This window comes from Aricia agestis, chromosome 12, assembly GCF_905147365.1.
Source record: "Aricia agestis chromosome 12, ilAriAges1.1, whole genome shotgun sequence".
NCBI classification, from domain to species: Eukaryota; Metazoa; Arthropoda; class Insecta; order Lepidoptera; family Lycaenidae; genus Aricia; species Aricia agestis.
Genome location: NC_056417.1, coordinates 14,663,899 through 14,687,693, shown reverse-complemented (window position 1 = coordinate 14,687,693; position 23,795 = coordinate 14,663,899). Strand labels below are relative to the sequence as shown.

The 23,795-nt window shown below is 37.4% G+C and overlaps 1 protein-coding gene across 1 annotated transcript in view; it reads right to left on the bottom strand.

The window, feature by feature from the left end:
* The window catches only part of LOC121732244 (guanylate cyclase 32E-like), a 153,048-nt gene that overhangs the window by 5,677 nt on the left and 123,576 nt on the right, over window positions 1–23,795 (bottom strand). Inside the window, exons 15-18 of the mRNA XM_042122061.1 lie at window positions 19,425–19,722; window positions 18,760–18,951; window positions 9,733–9,910; window positions 6,648–6,788 (exon numbers count right to left, since the gene is read on the bottom strand). Of these exons, the coding sequence (XP_041977995.1) occupies window positions 6,648–6,788; window positions 9,733–9,910; window positions 18,760–18,951; window positions 19,425–19,722 (809 nt within the window). The remainder of the gene's footprint in view (window positions 1–6,647; window positions 6,789–9,732; window positions 9,911–18,759; window positions 18,952–19,424; window positions 19,723–23,795) is intronic.

Genomic DNA, 23,795 nt, shown 5'->3' with positions numbered 1-23,795 from the left:
CCCTAAAGTAAATCACTTTGTTTTAATTGAGGGTATGTAATAATAAGTTTAAGAATTTCGATTCCAAGAAATAGAATAATATTTACTTAGTCAAGGACTTAACAAACTTCCTTTTTTGTGTTTCAGTATACGTCTAGTTTTATTTAACAACTCCACACAAATACTTATAAAACTTGTTGTAAAAATATTACCTAAATGTTTGTAAGTTAATTCCAAGTCTGGCAAGTTTTCACATTACACTGGTTTCAATTAAATCTAACTCAGAGGCTCAGACCAAATAAAAAGTCAGGGTATTTAAAAATACTTCATTCTGGCAACACTTGTGTTTTCTTGCATAGTTCAGGCAATTATAGCTACTTGCACAATAGACATAACGACCAGTAGTTCGACTGCAAAGAGACGGACAGGTTTCAATATCTGTCAAATTCGTCGGGTTTCACTAGGATTATGAACGGAATGTGCCTCGCGCTGGCTGATATAATTTATTTTTAAATGTTTAAAATAAAGATTTCAAAATTGGATTCTGACAATTTTAATCGCATGTGCCAAAACACAAACAACAATTACGACCAAAGAGGAACACGTCCAGCAAATATGTCATATTTTTAAATTCGTAGGTAACAATTTAACAACCCTAGCGACGATTTTCGTCATAATACGTCAAATTTAAAAATTTCAACATCAGTTCTAAGTCGGCATACTCTATAATTCTGTTTACTCTGCTACTTGCATATGTATTCTGTACAATAACCTCCTAAATTCATTTGAATAAGTATATTAAAAATATAAGATTTCAAATTGCTTCCGTGTGAAATGTGGTCCCCATGGGCGCCGGCAGAAATAACTTCCAAGGGGTGCATATTTTAGTTTTCTTTCTTTTCTTTCTTTTTACTCTTTACGAACAACAGTAACTGTCTATTTACGTCAACAGAATACATTAACGGCCGTTCCCAATATTTGATCTATCTCTGATTTTGCCCTACTAGAGATAGGAATAGCTCACATTAGACATTAGAGACATATATTTTATGTCAATTCAATGTTAGCTGCGATCGGTTGTATGTCAAACCAGAGATAGATTGAATATTGGGAACGGCCGTTAGTGCCGACACATTATGAACTATCTTTGTACGGCATAGTAATAGGGTTACAAAATGCTTTTTATTTCAATAATTCCTGTTGATCCCGAGATTCCCAAGGGGTGCAAGTGCACCACCTGGCACCCCGCCGCCGACGCCCATGGTGGTCCCACATTAAATAAAACATAGGGACATTGTATTAGTGGCCGTAGATATTCAGGAAAAAATTATAACTCTACTAGCATTATCCAGGGAGGAAACAGGGGACAACCCTTTTTGTATGGAAAAAAGGGCGGTGTGGACTCCTCTTAGCCCGGCCGCACATTGTCCGAATTCTGATCAGAAACAATTGAATTTCGCCGGACCGCCGCCCCGCACACTATCCGAAATATCCTTCCGGCGAGCTCACTCGGCTCAGTACAAAATGTAAGAGACAGCTCGGACGTTCAACTGTTTCTGATCAGAAATTTCGGACAATGTGCGGCCGGGCTTAAGGGCCAGATGTTACAGACGCAGTATGGTGGTGGTCATCTCGCTTTTCATCTTTGGATGAATTATTTTTACACCCTTTCACGACACAGCTCGGCATTTTCAAGTAGTCAAAATTATTTTTAATAGCTGACGTAAATTAAGCTTTACTGCGGCATTCATCGAATGTCACACGTACCTATTTTAAATTAAAAAATACAAACATAGAGCAAAATACCAAGTTTAAAAAAGCTTTATAAGATACTATAGAAGATTATAATTAAAAATCGGCCAAGTGCGAGTTGGACTCGCGCTCGAAGGGTTCCGTACCACAATAGAGTAAAAAAGGCTGAAAATTGTGTTTTTTGTACTGGCTCCCGTATTATTATTTAACTTAAGTATTTATTATTCGTTCATTTATTTAAATTTTATTAAGTACAAATAAAATTGAGTATTTCGTGAATATTTAAAGTGCCTAGATATGTATTGCCGTTATTGATATCGAGCAAAAAATAGCAAAAAAATCATGTATGTTATATGGGAGCCCCCCTTAAATATTTAATTTACTTATTTTGTTTTAAGTATTTATTGTTATAGCAGCAACAGATATACACAATTTATGAAAATTTCAGAAGCTATAGCGATTCTTGAGTTACAGCCTGGAGACACACAGACAGACAGACAGACTGACAGTCAGACAGACATCGAAGTCTTAGTAAATAGGGTCCCGTTTTTACCCCTTGGGTACGGAATCTTAAAACCTAAAAAATATACTTAATAAACAATAGGTAGGAATAGGGATTATTACACCTAGAGCGTTTTCGGTCTTTGAGCGTAACCACAGAATACAATATATTAGTAGCGTAAAGTATAGTTTTCACAGAGCTGGTACTGGCTGCCAATAAGACTGGCAGCGAGTATTGGCTTGGTATATGCCGCGTGTGAACAGTTTTTCAAGCCAGCCAATAAGACTGGCAGCGAGTATTGGCTTGGTATATGCCGCTTGTGAACAGTTTTTCAAGCCAGGCCAAACTGTTCACACGCGGCATATACCAAGCCAATACTGGCTGCCAGTCTTATTGGCAGCCAATACTGGCTCTGTGAAAACTATACTTAACACATACACAACTGGCGCAGTTTGATCGGCTTCCACTCACTTTGTTGTTCGCAGCGATCTAGGTCTTGACTTTTTATTTGGTCTGAGCTCAGAGATTACAATCCTTATTCCATCGAAATAATATGAAAAGTGAAAACACTCACGAATAGATAAGCCTTTTATTTAGGGTCAGTTTCCATTAAAGTATTTATTTAAGTACTTACAATAAGTCGCGAAAAGTTAAGAAGTCGTTGAAATTAGCGAAATTTATTTAGGAATACATCTGGGTAAGGCAAATAGAACAGAGTGACCTTTGATCAAAACTGCGTTTTCTGAATTTATTTACTTACTGACAGAAAATTATACTACAGAAAATTAGGTCGCGAGATCACAGGTACGCACACAATATTATGACGAAGCCAGCGGGGCAGGCCGCTCCATATTATACGGTGTGTAACAAAACTAAGTGATAATACTTAAGGGTGTGTATGGGTCCCCTATATAGAATTCGCTGTAAAAGTAGCAGCGCTGGTAAAAAAAAGTTACTATTTAACTTTTCTTTACCTTTGTATGGAAAAAATTAAAACGCGCGGGCGCGTGCCCACTGCCCATACAAATCACAAAAAAAATTATACTCTTTCAGCGCTGCTACTTTCACTGTTCACAGCGAAGGAACACATACACCCTAAAGCAGGGGTGACCAAATGGCGGACCACAGTCCGCATCCGGACCGCCGACCCATTGTGTGCGTACCAAGCATGTTCGAAGATGAATTCCTTAAAATGAATAATTAAGGTCTCGAGTCTCGACTTACTGATGAACATCTCCAGGATTTAATGTCAATAGCTTGCACCAATTTCACTCCAAAGTCCAAACAAGCAACGAAAACTTGACAATTTTGTCATTGATTATGTAAATAAATACTTACCTTTGTAATTTTCGTAATAACTTTGTTTCTTTTTAAACAGTGCGGGCCGTGATTTTATTTCTTAAAATGGACCCCGAACGAAACTAATTGGCGACCCCTGCCCTAAAGTATTATTATCGCTTAATTTTGTTACACCTTGTATAGCTATTTGACTGTGTGCGTGATAGGTCATAAAATATTAAGATGTAAGTACGGAAAATATTTACTATAACTATAATATTGTAGGTACTTATGTTACTTACGATATTTTCTTGGAAACGCTATGTAAAGTTAAAGCCTATAATCTATGGTCTTAACTTTCTAAGCCTCTTACGGGCATTATAATGCTCGGGCCACACTAACGAGAAACGCCGTTAATTATCGCGTTAATTCTAAAACATGTTATACCATTATCGCCTTTACGTGCCACTAATTAAAGGCGATAATGCTTTAACAAGTTTTAGCATTATCGCGATAATTAACGGCATTTCTCGTTAGTGTGGCCCGAGCATAACTGAGCTGTGTGCTTTCGATGAGATAAATTTAGAAACTTAATACCGTACCGTATCCGCTTCTCCCTTTGTGTTATTTCAAAAGAAAACGAAATAAGAATAAAAATGATATAAAAATACAAACATAGAGAAAAACACGTATAAAAAAAGCTATTTATGACATACCCAAGTACTTAAAAACTAAAACTTGAGAGGTGTCAAGGGACACCCGAATGGATCGAAGTTATTTCTTATGTTCAAAAAACCTGTATACATATACACTCAAAAAAAAAATAACGCCATCTATAATTATTGACGCCCAAGAGGCAGGAATAATAACAACGCATCGCTGTTTATTCTCAAAAAAACGCCATCTAGTTGACGCACAGGAATACTATCAACGCCCTCTGACCCTACCATGCAGGTAGTGAGTAGGTACTAATAAAAAGTGTCGAGGTCAAATATCTTCTTGAGTTACATCCTGGAGACAGACAGACGGGCAGACGGACAGATAACGAAGGTAAGAACACCTGATGATGATTTATTCGAAACCGGTCGTGTATTTAACAATTTTGCAATAAATATATTAAAATAAAGTGGAATAAGTGCAAGGAAAGTGTATAATAATTTAATTGAAGATGAGTCTCCACCAAGAAGTGACAGTACATTCAATATACCGTTTTTACTCTTTGGGTACGGAACCCTAAAAACTTAAAAAAGAAATTAGAATAATACGTACCTATAGTCACTTATATTTGTTTTCATCCAATGTTTTGATGGAAAAATAACATGAGCTCTACAAATAACCCTGTTCTCTAATAAACTGCAATACTGCAGTTGTTTGTGACAGTTTGATCATTATTGTCTCCATATTGTGGAAAACCCAGCGTTCTCTCTAAACAATTTCAATCGGTAATATTGACATTCAATTTACTTGCGATTCCAAATTGAAGCCTTATTGTGTTGCGATCTAAATCGCAAATCAATCTTATAGAATCCTAATCGAATTGAAATTGAGATTTATTCAAGACTCAAGTTCAAGATGAAATTATGCCAATCCGGTGCTATGCGGGTTCTAAATAATCTATTATCCTAATAAATATAAATGGTGTAATAAAAGTAAATAATATACTTAAGAGTGTTTAATAATGGGTTGCACCAACTTACTTTAACTCTTTAACTTTAACTGTAACTTTAACTACAATGCAAAATGTCAAGTCTTTGGTTAAAGTAAAAAATGGATGCCATATTTAACATAGAGCTCGACAAGGCTTTAAATGAACGTGGCGAAAAAAGGAACTAACGCTGTCATCATACAAAAACGCCATTTTTGAGAGTTCTCCTTTACCAGCAGCGCCCCCGCCCACGTGCATTTAAAGCCTTGTCGAACCAGCAAGAGACATCTGTCAAATTCTGTGTTCAAAGTTAAGTTAGTTTTAACTATAACCATAACTTTGACCATAACTGTAACTATAACCACACCTCTGGTGCAACCCACCCTTAGTATATTATGTCCCTTTAAATACAGAATGTCACAAAACTAAGTGATAATACTTTAGGATGTGTATGGGTCCCATATTCAACGTGAAAGTAGCAGCTCTAAAAGAGTATCTTTTGCTCTTTCACAGTGGAATCTATACAGGGGACTCATACTCACCCTAAAATATTATTACTTTGTTTTGTTCCACCCTGTGAATTACAAAACGCCCATTAGGGGGATTAAGTTCCCTATGACCTGGTTAATATCTTGGACACTAGTTTTATGCGATCGTAATAAACTACAGAGTTTAATGCAGCTTCAATATCCATTGAGTACTAACATCTCTCTCAAGTTATCTCTCCAACTTCTCTGTTAACAAGACATTGATTGCCAATTTGTGGCCTTCTGTTGTGTTCATCTTGATTGTGAATAGTATTGCATAGGCTAGGAATCTAAAGCATCTGTGTATGGTTCTCTCTAGATACAAAGAAATTGATTTATAGATGAGTGGATGACGCCCGCAATTCCGTTGCGCCAAAACTCGTTTATTGCCATGGAGCCGGTGGGGGTGTCGTCTTGGTGGTGTCAAGTGGAAGGAACGCCTTATTTTTGAAGTGAAAACTTCTTTAGCGGCGTTGAGCACTTTTGTGGGATGGGTAAAAACTGTGAAACTCGCGTCAGATTCTCGTGCTGATCGATAAATCGATTTTCATAAAAACTGGGTCAAAAATTTAATCGATTGTAAGGGTTTCGATTAATTAAAAAAATCGATTTTCATAAAAAATGGGTTAAAAAATTATGCACAACGTTAGTAATCGAGTTTTCACTTCTGCCGGCACTCCCGGAGTGCAACCCGTCTTTTTTTATTATGTGCAGGGGAAACCCTTTATGGATGCCCCGGGTTGGGGATGTGCCTCAGTTAAGCTGAAGCACCCCGGGAGTATGTGGAACTGCCGACGAGAAGCGCCGGGCTTACCCACTAAAACCATCTGCGGTTTGCCTTCAGCATCCTGGATCTGTCTAACACAGGACTCCCTCCACGACCGGCCGGTCTACCTCAACACCTCACACCCTAAGGTAGGTATCATCACTTAGTATTGTTACTGTATACTTAATAATATCATACCGTGGCAGCATGCGGTTCAGCAGGTCATCTGTCCTCCTCTTCTCCTGCAGCAGCTGTTCTGTTCTGGCAGCGACCAGGGCTTCCAGGTTTGAGGCGTACTTCTCCATCATGGCCAGCATGTTGTCGAATATGTTCGTTTTCCTGTTGGGAAATTTGGTAAATCAGTTGGATTGATAAGTCTGTCACAATGTTATAAATATACAGTAGAGTACCTTAGGTGTATCCTTAAAATTAAATTTGCGAGCTTTTCGCGTGTACTACGGATAACGGAGTACTGTTATAACTTACAATAATTATATTCTGTGTGTGTAGATACATAATATTATGATACCGCAATATTTCGCTACCTTTAGTTATCTAAAATCATGACGTCTTTGTTTGCGTTCGCATCTGGTTTAGGCGGTTTAGTATAAAAATCCGTACTAATATTATGAATGTAAAAGTGTTTCCGTCTGTCTCTTAACTCTTCACGCTTAAGTGGCAGAACTGTTTTAGTTGAAATTTGATGTTAAAAATAAGTCCACTTGTGACGCTAAGGGTGGGTTGCACCAACTAACTTTAACTTTAACTATAACAAAATGTCAAATGATCTGTTAAATCATCAATATCATCAATATTTGACGTATACCTTAACTTTAACTATAACAACGCCTCTGGTGCAACCCACCCTCAGTTACCTTAGTTGAGTTTTTATATTAAAAATAATAAGTTAAGACTTCCCTCACACGTAGTCTGAAATTACGCTGCGTCCGGATTTGAGCAGTTTTACTTATAAAAAATAGTCCCTAATATAATACTTCTATTGTGTTTTTTGTTTGAATAACGTAAACACGAATTCCCTTTTATCGATTATGGCTTTACCTTTTGCGGCTTAATGTAACTTTTATGTACTGAAAAGTTAAAAAAATATAACTCACAATAATGAGGACAATATTATATTATAGTGTATGTGTCACCTCCCCCCTATATAAGTTAGGCTAAGTAGCTAGTAAGTGCACTCAATAAAGGTTAACCGTGAAGATAACATCTTTTAATAGTCTCCCCGAAGCCTGCACATTGCATGGCGACCTTGCCAGTGCTGCCTCGTGGCAGCGCTGCGCAGCAGATACAGGGGATGTATAAGTGAACTTTTTAGAATTGGACTTAAAATCAAAAATATATTAAAAAATCAAAATATATTAAAAATGCAAAAAGTGTATTTTTTTTTAAATGAAATAAGGGGGGCAAACGAGCAAGCGGGTCACCTGATGGAAAGCAACTTCCGTCGCCCATGGACACTCGCAGCATCAGAAGAGCTGCAGGTGCGTTGCCGGCCTTTTAAGAGGGAATAGGGTAATAGGGGAGGGTAGGGAAGAGATTAGGGTAGGGGATTGGGCCTCCGGTAAACTCACTCACTCGGCGAAACACAGCGCTAACGCTGTTTCACGCCGGTTTTCTGTGAGAACGTGGTATTTCTCCGGTCGAGCCGGCCCATTCGTGCCGAAGCATGGCTCTCCCACGTATATATTAAACAGTGACTGATAAATGTGGACAAATTATTTTAGTGATAGAAACTGAATGGCCATTAGTTTTAAATTAAAATAATGTAGGATTAAAAAATATTAATAAAATATAGTGTAGAGACTAAAATAAATACAAATCTATTAAAAGTGCAATATAAAAATATAACTCAGTGAAAAAAAAATTAAAAGTTTTAAATCAGAACTTTAACTAAATTAAAAAAGAGTTGCAAGAATAATAATTATTATCTATTACAAAAAAAAAAGAATAGTTGCTGAAAAATCAAAATTTTGGAGTGAAATATGCTGGCAGCCGGGAGATGATGGTGTCAGATGAGTGGAATATGCAGGCAGCCGGGAGATGTTGGAGTCGGATGAGAGGAAGGTAGAGCAGGCGAAAGACGAAAAATCTCTAAACCATTCGTTAGTATTGCTTATTATAAATAGTTTATCCAAAGTAACAATGTACGGTAAAATCCAGGAAAGGTTAGATTTTCAAGGTTTTATTGCTTTCTCATACATTTCTTCAAATTATGAAAGAATATTCTTACTAAAATCTATCAGTTTCCTTAAGTTTGTCATATACGATTACTTTCTAGAAATTATTCCTTACCAGCAACACTATAAATTGATGCAATAATACAGGGTGTTTTTTGTGATTTTTTCTTACCTTCTATCCTCATTAACTTTTTTCTCCCATGGTTTAGAGATTTTTCGTCATACAATAAAATGTTCAACTTTTTAAGCCCTTTCCTTTGATATATGTCTCAACGTGCTACAGCTTGGGTACGGTTCCCATACAAAAATGCCCCTTCTTCTTTGTTTAAATTAAGATACTTCCAAAAATTCATATTAGATGGCGCCGTGCGTCTCCTACATCGCGCTGACGCTTGCTCGAAAGTATTTCTATAAGAGGTGGTGGTACATTGGTGGGTACGAAATGCCCCCTCTTCTTTACACATTTTCACCCATTTGTAACCCTTTTTTCCAGTAAAAAAAGTAGCCTATGTCCTTTCTCAGGCTTTAGACTATCTATCTGTATACAAAATTTCATTACAATCGATTCGGTAGTTTTGGCGTGAAAGCGAGACAGACAGGCAGACAGACAGAGATACTTTCGCATTTATAATATTAGTATAGATAGTTTATAGTCTATAATAGAGCAGCTTGCATCATAAAAATATTTTGAACTAAATGACGTTTGCATTGCGACGATATTCGTTTATTGCATGGAAAACCCTTCATTTTTTCCCACCAATAACAGCTATCCTATGTCGTTAAAATAGCTCTATGCCACTACCAAGTTACATAGGTAATAGGTATCTAAGGCTCTACTCACACTGGCGCAGAGTCGAGGCGACGCGTCACACAATTTTTCAATTTTAGCCTACAGTAAATTCACATGAATTTTTCTAATATATTATATTATTTAAGTAAAATTTTCTGCTATGAAAATAATGTGAAAGGGCGCGTCGCTTCGCTTCGGCTCTGCGCCAATGTGGGTTGAGCCGCCGTTTGTGTGAAGAGTTGACGGACAGAAATATATTTTTTACATTCTTAATATTTAGATCATTCTTTCTACTTACATGCCAGCGTGCATGTCCTTCAGTCGTATCCTGACGAGTCGGACGTCGGGTCGTCTGTCTGGCCTCTCGCTCCAGCACGACTTGATGACAGAGATGACAGATGGTCGCGCGGCTAGCCCCCCAAGCGGCGGACGGAAGAGCACACCGCCTATAGGTTGTCTCACTCTTCCAATAATTTCTGCCGAAATAAACAGTATGTCATTGTATTTTCATTTAAGATGGATTTGACATAACGCATCGCAAGCGCTATGCGTTTTATGTCAAATCCCGTACATTTTTGACATGACTGTCGCTATCGAAGCTGGATCGAACGCATATTAATTTTTGACTAATAAAATATCAGGTCACCTTCCGCGTCGAAGCAAATAAGATGCATTTTTGATCCATTCAAACCTAAACTTTACTTACTACACAAGAAAAAAAAAAACACATTGAATTGACAGACTTGCCATCCGCGGTGTGAGGGTCAATTTATACTAGCGCAGAGTCGAAGCGCATCGAAGCGAATTATAAGAATTATAAAGCGTTAACGCACTTTATTACTTCTGAGAATTTAAAAAAGCGCGCACATTCGCGCGAATTCGCGTGAATGCACCCGACCAACGCTGATTGGCCTCGCAGAAGTAATGTATGCGTTATGCTCTGGAGCTAAGTTTGAATTTTCTATGTTCAGTTTTTGGGAATTCGCTTCGCTTCGACTCTGCGCTATTATAGATTGACCCTTAGCTGTCTCATGTATGTTCAGAATGTCTCATGAATGCATTGCAACTATTTGCAACGCCTCGTGACGCAACAGTGTGAATTTACCTTAATTGACTTGATATACAGACGCAAACATAAAATAAGTCAATTTGAAGTTTTCTCACTCACATAAAATGTAGAAAATTATTTTACTTCTTTCATCTTAAATCAACATGAAAGTTAATACAAAAGAACTTGAATTTTCGTGACTTGTCTTTTTAAAGGGCTTCCATAATTCGGCTTTATAACTTTTGAGGTTACGATAATATTGGAAAATGATCTACAAGTTTGTTTTATTACAAATTACAATAAAAGTCACGCCGACCTGACCGAATTCGTGCATATCTACACACAGAAATGAGCAGTTAAGGTGCTCCCCTTACGGAGATGCCGTAATTTACCGTATTTAGAGCCCTCATAATTTGAAAGCTACAAAGTTGTAATAAAAATACAGCAATTATTTTCAGTAAGTATATGTTTCCCCGTTATTAATTTCCTATTTTTGTTTATTATACTCATGATATTAGCTTCCTAAGTAATACCAATTTATTAAAATTGAAGCATACTTTCAGCATCTCGCTAGATAAATAAATAATAAATAAAATATATTTTTATTCAAAATCATGATACACTTTTTGAAAGTCGAAAGTAACTAGTATTTACAAATTACATTTATTTGAAACACACGCCAATACATCGACAATTTCATTAACTACAATATATTCCCCGTTAATTTTTTTTTATACCAATTTCGAACTAAGATAAGTAAAATGTATGGACAAGGTCATTTGCTCGGGGGATGGCCTTAATGGCCTTATGTATTAATTTATGTTTTCTGTAGTAATAAAGTACTTTTATTATTTTATTATACTATTAAAGTAAGTAAATATATAAATGCAATTGAGTATTTTGTGAACATTTTAGGTGCTTGGTGCCAATTGCCATCATTGATAGTAAAAATGGCAAAAAAATCATGTTGTATTGGCGGCCCCCTTAAATATTTTATTCATTTTGTATTTATTTATTTTGATTTGTTGTTATACCGGCAACTGAAATAAATAATCTGTGAAATTTTCAACTCTCTTGAGTTACAGCCTGGAGACAGGCAGACAAACGAACAGACATCGAAGTATTAGTTATAGGGTCCCGTTTTTTACCCTTTGGGTACGGAACCCTAAAAACCTGCCCATTTTTGTCAAACTAGCTGTTGCAAGATTTAAACACTTCCAGATTTTCCAGTATTAAGGCTGCGTTTCCACTGAAGCGGAGCGGAGCAGAGCTTAACGTTACTGAATTGACCAATCACCATGCTCGAAATCTTCGCTGTCATTCCGCTGGAATAGCACGATTGGTCAATTCGGGCACCGCTAAGCTCCGCTCCGCTTCAGTGGAAACGCAGCCTTAAGCTGTGGTAAATAGCAAGTCGAAAGACACATTTCACGAAAGATTCACTTTTGAAATGAAAATAAATAGTTTTAACAAGACAGTATGATTTTAGCTCCACTATTATTTATAATAAATTAAACAATGTTATAAATATTAAAAATAAGACAAACAGACAGGTGAAGTTAATAGTCAAAGAATATCTTACTTCTTTAAGCTACAATGAAGTAGAGAAACTAATTGAGCCGATAAAACTATAGTTAAATATTGTATACACATACACGTGCACACACACACACACACACAAACAAACACACACACACACACACACACACACACACACACACACACACACAACATACAAAACTATAAATTAGTAGATAATAAAAAATAATATTATGTACATAAGATTGTTTTGCTAAAAATTTATATTGTAATTTTGTAACATTTTTTTTTTATCTTAGCTTTTTCTTATAATATAATAGGTCTGTATTAGAACTAAGAGTTTTTGTAGTATTTAAGATTAGTTTGCTTCACTTTACTTATGCGATTTCTTTATTTCCCTTGTACATGTGGAAGAGGGATGTTGCCTGATACAGGCTAAGCCTACTAGGTAGCTTCCATCATTGTACTTTAACTGTAACTTTTGTAAATGAAATAAAGATTATTATTATTATTATTATTATTATTTGTATTTTTTAAATTTTCTTTTCTCCCTTGTGGGGTAGCTACTGCAGTTGCGGGCTTGTGGCCAAACAACTGCAAGTAAATGTGAAATTAAGTGATGGATAAGAATTTTCGGACAATTCGGCATGTATTTAAGATGACTGCTTTCTGTAAGATTATGTATGTAAGTGGATGTATATTAAGTGTTTTGAGTGATGTGTGTAGTGTCTTAGGTATGATGCCTGTGGTTGAGATGATGATTGGTATGATTTTAACTGTGCTTACTCTCCATTGCGCTTTTAGTTCTATTGACAAGTCTGTGTATTTTGTGAGTTTGGTTATGTGTGTACTAGTGAGGTTGTGTGAGTTAGGTATGGCGACATCTACGAGGTAGACGGTTTTGTTATGTTTGTCGTGAAGTGTGATGTCAGGTCTATTGTGATGTACGGTCTTGTCTGTCAGTATTGTCCTGTCCCAGTATAGTTTATAGTCGGGTGATTCTAGTAGTATTTGTGGTGTGTATTTGTAGTATGGTATTTTTTCTGAAATGAGGTTGTGTTTGTGTGCGAGTATCTGATGTATGATTGCTGCTACTTGGTCGTGTCTGTGTTTGTAGTCTGTCTGTGTGATGGATGAGCAGGCACCTGTAATATGCTGTATTGTTTCTGGCTGCTTATGGCAGTGGCGACAGTGGTCGCTGCTCACGTTACGGTCTCTAATAATATGCTTTCTATAGTTCTTTGTATCTATTACCTGATCTTGTATTGCGAGCATAAATCCTTCCGTCTCAGGGAACAGCTCCCCTTGCTTTAACCATGCGTTTGACGCTATTTTGTCAACGGCGTTGTTGGTAAGGTCAAGACGGTGCCGGCCATGTAGTGATTTTTGTGCCCATGCTTCGATTTTTTGCTGTTTTGTGTAAGTTTTTATAGTTTTTGCTTTATCAGCTAGTGCCAGTGGTGTGTAAGTGTCAGCATGACAAATAGCAAGGTGGAGTGTTTTTGTGTGTGCGTGGTTGTAAAAGAATGTTCTGAGTAGTGTTAATTGTCTATTGTGTAAATTTAAAATGTCGATGAGACCCCTACCGCCCTCTATTTTTGGTAAAATTAATCGTTGAAAGCAGGCTCTTGGGTGGTGCTTTCTATATTTTGTCATAGTTGTGTTTATTAATCTTTGTAAAGTTTTTAATTCTGTTAGGTTCCAGCGTATTACACCAAAGGAGTATGTGAGTATAGGTATGGCATATGTATTGATCGCTTTAATTGTGTTTTTTGCGTTCAGATGTGTGTGTAGTATTTTATGTAGCCTTGCTTTGAATTTCTGTTTGAGTAGATTTTTAGTTTCTTTATGATGTATTTGCTGTGATTGGTAGAAGCCTAGGTATTTGTATCCCTCTAATGGGTCAACTGGATCAATTATTTCGTCATTGTTAAGTTTATACTGTATATTATGTTCTATTTTACCTTTATTTATTGATTGTATTTTACATTTATCTATCCCAAACTCCATTTTTATGTCATTAGAAAAAGATTGTGTACGGTCAGCAAGAGCGTGTAAGTGGTTTAGTGTGTTTGCAAAAATTTTGATGTCATCCATATAGAGAAGATGTGAAAGTGATGTATGGTGTGAATTATATTTGATCTTAAATCCGTAGTCATTTTGGTTAAGTATAAAAGAAAGAGGGTTAAGGGCAAGGCAAAACCAAAGAGGACTTAAAGAGTCTCCTTGGAATATACCTCTCTTTATGTAAATGAAGTCAGTTTCAATAGCTTTAGTCGAGTCAAAAATTTTCAATTTGGTGTGCCAATTGGGCATAATTATTTCTAGACAATTTATTATTACGGGATTAATTTTATAATGTTTTAAAATATAAATAAGCCAGGAGTGTGGTACAGAATCGAAAGCTTTCTTATAATCTATATACATTGTATATATATTACGTTTCTGTTTAAGAGCCTGCTGTGAAATTACGGAGTCTATTATGAGTTGTTCCTTGCACCCTTGGCTAAACTTACGGCATCCTTTCTGCTCTTCAGCTAGAATATTATGTTCATTTATATGTGTATATATTAAATTGCTTATGCATGCTGTTATAATCTTGTAGATATTTTGCAGACAGGTTATAGGCCTATATTTTGCGGGGTTTGAAGTATCCGAATTATCTTTTGCTAGCATGTAAGTTATACCCTGTGTAATAAATGATGGTATTGTGTCTGGCGATTTAATGAATGAATTTATGTGCTTGAGTAGTATTGTATGTGTGGATGTAAATTTTTTAAACCAGTAATTATGTATGTGATCAGATCCGGTTGCTTTCCAATTATGCGTTTTACTTATAACTGCTTTCATATTTTCGAGCTGAATTTCTTCAAATTTCATGACAGGAATGTCTTTGACTCTATCTTTATCTTTATCAATCCATTGACTATTTTCGTGTTGAACTGGATATGACCATATATTGGACCAGTAGGTATGCATGGACTCTGACGACGGTACAGGACTATAATTATTTTGTTGGCTATCATTGTTTTGAGTTAGTTTTCTGTAAAATAATTTTTCGTTATTTGTGAATTCCTTATTTTGAGTTTTTCTAATTGTGCATTCGTTATACCTTTTTAACCTGTTGGATAGTATATTTAGTTTCTGTTTTAAAGTATCTAAAAAATGTGTTATATCAGAGTTTTGGGCCTCGTGTTGGGAATGAATTTTATATCGTTGCTTAATTTTTTCTATTTGTTTTTCTAGGTAGGCTGATCGGGTACCTTTTGCATATGCCGTTAGTCGGCCTATACATGCTCTAAGTTCATTAATTCTACGTTCCAGACGTCTATGCCACCATGGTTTCGTTCGTGGTTTGTTAAAGTTAGCTGAATTGTAATTGTTGATTCTCACTCCGTTAAATTTGATTGTGGTGTATGCTGCAGTATAAATGTAAGTATGTAGCGTGTTAAAATCAGTGTCGTCTGTCAGTATGTTAGGAAGTATTTCAGTATTAAGGTAATGAACTATCTGTTTTATTTTTCTGGAGGGTTTTAATTTAGGTAAGGACGGCCGTGTTGTTGGATCGGTATCTTTAAATATATTATACGTATCTGTAAACATTTCTTTCAATTGTGTTTCTAATTCTGATGATAATTTTAAAGGTGAAGGTAAAATATTAGGACAGTCTTCAGTTGGTAAGTGAATACATTCATTTAACACGTTTTCTGTTGAATTAAGGTCAGGTGGTCTAGTCAAATCGTCTGTCTGTTCTTCATTTGAAGTATTCAACTGCTGCTGCACTTCATCGCGTATCCTTTTAAGATGGTCTTTAGATAGAAGGTGATTATTGACAATCGATCTTCGTTGGTCAGCTATTCTTTGTATTGACAGATGAGCTATTGAGGGGCATATGGTGGTAATTTCTTTATGTAATAATGGTCGGTACGTGGTGAGGTCAGTCTCTAGTTTGGTAATCCTGTAATAGGTCCGCATTATCGTTTCATTTATTTCAGTTGTCCATCTCATTTTTCGACTTCTACCGTTGGTGTCGGTAGTTTCTAATTGTGTCATATTTTGTGGAGTCAAATGCTGATTTTGGTTTTGTAGTAGAATTTTTACGTCATTTTTAATACCTAATATTTCTTGAGGGCTTAAAAGATGTCTCTGGACTATTGCTCGTCGTTGGTCACCTACTCTCTGCTTTGATGCTTCCATTTCTGGGTATTGTGATGAGAATAATGTGTGTAAATGTGATAAGTAAGATTTAGTATCGGATTCTAAATTTGTGAGTATGAAATAGTGGCGCATTATGAAAATGTTCATTTGTTTAGACCATTTTTTACGCTTGCACACCATACTGTAGGCGGGTGCAGTAACTCTGGCTGGGATAGCCTCCTGCACAACATCAACAGTAGATCTGATTGTTATAGGTGACAATGTATTTGATGAACTAGAGTGAGTAGCCATGATATATGAAGCTGGAGATGATGGTGGCGATGAAAAGAGGGATGAAATTGATGAGAGACTAGTTGGTGAGTTGTCTCGACTATGATATTGGCGTATGATAACATTGTTATTGTGTGATACGGTGCCCTCCCCAGAATACGCAGGGCAGCCCAGACCCGAGGGTCCGGGGCGGGATTCTCCATCGCGCAACGCTCCGGTACCCGCCTGGGGTATAATTCTGTTTCTTAGTCGCATCACATAATCTGGTTTCCTAAGAGAAGAGTTAACTAAACGAGAAATATAGTAAAAGGGAAAACATAGTTGGTGAAAGATAGATAAAAATAAAAATAAAGACGATTCAAAACCAAGGATTGACTAATAAAAAGACGATGAAAAGATTGATAAAGAAAGACAGAGCCGATGATCAGCCACGTGAGTACCTCACCCCGTAGAGGGTGGGGTGGCGCACCCAAGTGTTGCCCGGGGACACTAACTGGGAAGAACCGGCTTCACCCCCTTATTATTATTATTATTATTATTCATGGGTGGTTTTCACTCTGTTACTGGTATTCAGGACAGGAGCGTGATATAAATACAGTAGGAAGGATTAGACGAGGCTCAATTAATTATGGATCACTTGTTTTTAAATCTGTATTTTTCAATCAGCTTCTAAATTTGATAAAGTAAGATTAAAAATAATCTGTTCTATGGATCGCTTTTCGCAATTATTTAGTTAACGAGCAATTACCTACAATTATTTTTTATTCTCATCCTTAATTTAATCAAATGCGTCTGAAAATTGTGAAAAATGGATGATATTTTTAAGAAAGCAATATTTAAACTGAATTTAAAAATAATATGCTTAAAGTACTCACATACGGTTTTGCTCGATAGTTTTACTCCAAATCGAGCAATAACCACCGTGTGGACCGCAAAACTGACAGCTCGAAGGCTCGCTCCGAGCCGGCTCGATGGAATTAAATATGTCAAATATGTCATTACCTTCGATTCGGAGTAAAACTATAAAGAAAGATATTATGCTAATATGTCATGTCACGGACGTGACGGTCAAAGGACCTATTCGGTGGAACATTTCTCTGATCAAGGGCGTCGCCATGGGGTGGCAGGGGGTCGGGGCCCCCTAGAGATCAAAAGTAGCTAGCCGCAAAGCGACCAAGGTTCTAATGGCCGTGCAAGCTATTGACTTCCTTCTACATAACTTTGCCCCATTGGGCAAAAACTTGAATGGTGTCAGGGGCACGACGATGATGGGGATGGAACGAAGTTATTTCTTATGTACAAAAAAACCTGTATACCTACACTCAACAAAAAAAAATCGACGCTACACCACACTGTTCTATGCGAGAGAGAGACAGAAAGAGAAACACGCTACACACACTTTCGTGTGTGACGCGACACACGACACTTTTGTGTCGTTACAACTTTTCGCCTAGCCCATTTTTGCAACGCGCGATAAGGAACTTCGTTCCAATAATATAAAGAAGGGGGATCTCAGCCATCATCTGGAGACGCCCATGTCTCTAATCAATAGTCAGTGCCTAAATGATTTAAGCCTAATCGATGCCATGGTCAGACACGCGTACGCACTCACAGACACGTAAAACTTAAACACCCCTTTTTTGGCCGGAGGTTAAAATTTTGACTGACTGACATGGCGATCTATCAACGCACAGCCCAAACCACTGGACCGATCGGGCTGAAATTTGGCATGCAGGTAGATATTATGACGTAGGCATCCGCTAAGAAAGAATTTTGATCAATTCCACCTCCAAGGGGTTAAAATAGGGGATGAATGTTTTCTTAAAATAATACTCCTTAAAGTTCTTAACGCGAGCGAAGCCGCGGGCAAAAGCTCGTTATCATATAACAGAGGTCAGAGACTATAAGGGCCCTTCCACACGAGGTTTTTTTACGCTCGTTTGTATCGATACAAATGCAAGTTGAACGCTCAGCAAACGCAAGACAGCCGACACGTTTTAAACTTTATATCTGCCAATAACGCGATGAAAACGCGCAGAAGACAAGCGCATCAGAAACGCGCGTCGTCAGTGCGCAAAAAATACGTCGTGTGGGAAGGCCCTAAGGGTGCATTCTTACGTGCGCGTTTTCTGCGCGATTCAGCGCACGTCGCGTGTTTTCCCCAAGCTCTATAGCAATTTGGTGTTCTATGATAAATTACATAAAGCTTACAATTTTCACACCTTTCCACAAATCGCACGTCTGAACGCGCCCCAATGCCGCGGCCGATTAGTCAATTTTTGAATCCAAAACACCAAAAATCGTTCTTACCTGCATTAGTCAAATTAGTATCTCCCCATGGACCGTTCCTGCCCAGGATCTCGTAGAGTATGATCCCGAAGGAGTACACGTCACCCTTCTGGGAGCCGCGCGATGGTGGGTTCAACTCCCTGAGCAGCTCCGGCGCCCGCCACAGCATTCTGTTCTCCATGCGGAGTGCGTCCTCCGTGTCTACACACCCACCTGGGAATAGGACATCATTGTACCATCGAGGAAATTGATTCCTAGGCAGTTGACGGACCTACGTCAGTTGGTCGGCTTATGTCAATTTAACGATCGGTCTGATGGGTTTGATTTCACGCGACCAAATTACTTAGGTCTGCCATCTGCCTAGGAATCAACTTCTCTGATAGTACTATCAGAAAAGTTGATTCAAATCAGGTCTATGTATTCTTCTCTGATATATTAGATAATTCAGTCGTATTATGTCAAACCCAGCCGATAGATTATGATTAATTTTTTCGATTGATATACAAATGAAAATATGAAAACCTTATAAAATTACCTAAGTACTAAATGAATGCGGTGGGAAACTCGTGGGAAAACGACCAAACTACAGCCTGTGTGCCGCGTGTCGTGTAGTAATTAAATTGTGTCGTGGATCGTGGGAAAGTTCCCTAAACATGTTCTCCTAGTACAAAGCAATCAAAACTTACTCTTCAGCGTGTGTAGCCCGTAGTCCGTAATTTGTAATACCCATCGTCGGTCCACAAGGCAGTTGCTCGAAGTGAGATTCCCGTGGGAAATCAGCGCGGAGTCATGGAGGTAGGTCAATCCTCGGAGCAGATCAGCCACCAGGCTGGCAACGAACATGTCGTCGAGGTGGAGGTCTCGGTCTGCCAGTACAGTTGCGAGGGAACCGCGTGAGCAGTAGGCGGTTAGGACGCACGCGACGCCAGTTTCGACGCAGACGCCCACGAATGGAGTCAGGTTTTCGTGACGTAGCTCGCGTATCTAAAAACAAATTGGTTAGGCCATTTGGAAGAATTAAGCTGTTGTTGTTAACATATAATGATTCAGTAATCAGTAGACAATTTTACTATATAGGTCTCGTTAGTGGTGAAAATTTCGACCAGACTCCATACACTTTAAAACATACTCCTTTGTACTGAATTGACAGACTTCAATTGCCTGAGACGTCATGTAAGTCTGTCAATTCAATACAAATTTAGAAATGCAACTACGCGTCGCGTTGCGGTCTGAATTGACCATAACACATAATATATTTATTATCTTTCGTTGCATACATAAATCTTGATTCGTCGCATCGTCGGATACAGTACTGTTTTTATGAGACGACATTCAGGACATAAAGTGGAAGAGGCAAGAGCTGAGTGCCCTGTCACCGTCTTGTATGGTATCCGCGTGTTTCCGCAACGTAGCTCAAAGCTAATCAGACATTAATTTGTCCGCAACGTACGATCCGCATTTTGGACGTCATTTCTTATAATTAAGAGAAGTCCACACCGCCCTTTTTTCCATACAAACGTTGCCCCCTGTTTCCTCCCTGGATAATGCTAGTAGAGTTATAATTTTTTTCCTGAATATCTACGGCCACTAATACAATGTCCCTGTGTTTTCTTTTTTTTCATAATTTAATTATTAAATAGGATATGAACGTTCAAAAACCCAAAAAAATGGCCAGATTTTCCGCTGTGTTCAAACATCCAGAAAACAGATTTGGCTAGATTTTACAAAAAAAAAAACATAGGAACACAGATCAAGCCTTTCTTTAATCTTTAATGAAAAAAGTACTTAAATCGGTTAAGTTTTGGAGAAGGAATCAGGGGACAAAAAATCGTTGATTTTCTGCAGTTGTCTCTATCGCGGTATAGGCTTGCGGTAAGGGTATAATTATTACACGTACTTTTTTTCATTTCTCTAGCTCCTGGTGTATCCTCTTAATTCTGGGATGCGGCGCGTACGCCGCGTACAGTGCGAACGAAATAATATACGATCATCACAAATGAACAGAGCAGTGTGGCTTCTCTTCCACGCGTTGACATTCTAATTGCCCTTGTAATTAACACATAAAAACGCCCACAATTCAAAGCCTACATGCTTCGATCACTCCTACATGCGAATGGTGTGCCAAATAAAGTATTGAGTGACTGATTGTAATCCAGTCGTCCATCAAAGCGATTAACGGGCTTTCGCCCGCGATTTATATTAATGACTTTAGGTAACTTTTCCTGTTTTGCTAAGTTGTACAATGTACATAACTTGATTTAATAGTGCATACCTCATATAATATAATAATTATTATTAAAATATATATATTTTTAAACCTATTCAATTTTTAAATGCAATGATTTTCTGTTTCAGAGATTCAGATCACTTGCGGACACGCGCTTCTAAAGGTGAAGCCAAACGAGCATAATTTTGTGAGTCGTGAGTCGCAGAATTTCGGTCGCGTAAATTATTTTTCATGAAAATCATGACTCACAAAATTACGCTCGTGTGAATCAAACACGTCCTTTCAAGTATGAAACTGAATGCAGCAGAATTTCTGCCAGCCGAAATTCTGCGACTCACAAGTCACAATTCACAAATTACGCTCGTTTGGCTTCACCCAGGTCACCTAATTGAAATTATTTGGCCAAAGTACTTGTTTCGTTTATCGCGCGGGAACAGTATATTTTTCACAATAAAACATAACCCACGTCCTTTTCAGGGACTCAAAGTGTCTTTTTAATCATGTAGGTAAGGTCAGTTTTGTGGGTCTCCAAACGGACCTTGCCAATGATAAAATCGAATTCAATCAAAATCGATTACGCGCTTTAAAGTTGAAAAGGTAAAATAAGCAGTCAGACACGTTCGCATTCAAGATATCCTTAAGGATTTACATACAGTAACTACGCTACGGTACCGAAAGCTCGTTTTCTTAAAATATTCTTTGTACTGTCGACCAAGGAATAAAACAGCCATTATCTTACAATGTATCTAAGCTACTAATTTAACTTGGATTTTATTACGAAACTTTTCTAAACGTATTTATTTTACATAGTCGCGATTTTAATTTAAAAACTACGCGTAATGGACAATCCAACTTTTATTCGGCCCTAGTTTAAAATGCAATCTAGCGGCAAAAGCTAGTAGCTAAAGCTAGTAAAAAAGTAATGTGAGGTTGAACAGTTTTGGTAGGATTGCAGAGTATAGTTTGATTACCTCACATGGAGATTGGGAACATATTATAAAACAAAGTCGATTTTTTTCCCTCATGTCCCTTTGTTCCCTTTAATCTTTAAAACTGTGCAACGGTTTTTGATGCGGTTTTCTTTAATAGATAGAGTGATTCAAGAGGAAGGTTAAAGATATAATAACATTCATTAAATAGTGGAGAAATACTGTTATTGTTGGTGTTTCTAATGTGATGTCGTAAATAATTACATTTTTTTCCGCTTACATTGCAAACGCAGGCTGACCTACGAGATTTATCAAAATAATGTACCAAGTATTGTACACATTGAACATGTCTACAGAAAACTCCGCAATAGTATATGTCTATCTCTTATGGATATGAGATATCCCACAATAACATTTTTTTATCTATTTCTTTTTACGACAAATAAAGGCTAATTTTCGAAGCAATTTTAATAAAAACTTAAATACATTGTTGATTTAATGTAGATCTATTTGTCCCTTTACATAATATTATGATTTAAATGAATATTTTCGAAGATATCACAGATTTAAAAATTGCGGGAAGTACCTTTTGCGGCGGTACCGACCAATGCGGGCCACGGGTAGTAATAATGAATACAAGTCAAAACTGCTGAATCGATTTTAATAATTTTTTCAGTGGTTATGTATTTTATACCCGATGCGAAGCCGGGACGGGTCGCTAGTTTTGTATAATTTTAATTCGCTAAATCTTTGAGCTACAGAGGTCGTCTAATTACAACGTTCGTCGTTTATGCGATAATTTTCTACTAGTTAAGAGAGTAGGAGTGAGATTTTAGAACCAGGACATAATTAGATTCAGTCTAGACGTTGCAGTTTATATTCCTGAATATTGATATTTCTTATAACTTTGCTATTTCTAGTGGCTTCACCGTCTGGAAATTATAAGCCCTTCAGTGCAAAAATTAAATCTAAAGATCTATAATATTTCACTAGAGGAAAAATTTGCTTGATAGTAATCAAATGAAATGAAAATGTGCCACGGAACCTGCAGTACTAGGAGGTTTTAGGGCCGGAAAAATTATTTGAAATAGAAAAATGTAAATTTTATGTATGGCCAGATATAATTAGCCAGATGTTGAAGTAGATAAGTTATAAGGTTTGTTCAAATTATAAGTCATTGTATATCACATAACATAAGGACAATGACTACGGTAATTGAATCCGCGAGTAGATAGTTTATCTATTCACGTCTACGAATAATTGAAACTATCACTTATTCAATTATTATAATAATACTAGCTGTCCCGGCAAACGTTGTTTTGCCATATATATTTTTTTGGTATGAAAAATAGATGTTGGCCGATTCTCAGACCTACTCAATATGCTCACAAAATTTCACCAAAATCGGTCAAGCCGTTTCGGAAGAGTATGGCAACGAAAACTGTGACACGAGAATTTTATATATTAGATTAGTCCTTCAATTACTCTGTCAATCTCCAACTGACCTCTCTTCTCTGCTTTTAGAAGAAATTTCTTTTAGAGATAATAATAACTCTCACACCGGTTTCGGTGACGGTGGCCGGTTTCATTGAAACCAGGCCAGTTACGCAGGAGTCAGTTTATAGTGCCCAAAAGTGTGCGCAATACACAAGAGCACTCTCTATTCCTTTTACTCTCATAGCCCAGTGGGACGGAAGACCAACACGATTGGCGAGAGGTCAGGCGCAGGACCGACTTTTTACATGCTCATTGCCTTTCCGACGCATGGATCATCTAACTTGTTAGACAATCAGTTGATTTCAGCTGATTTCAGCTGATTCAGATCAGCCTGCATTGTCCTAACCGAACTTGGAAATAACATGTTTTCAACGCGGGAATCGATTATCGAACCCACGACCTCC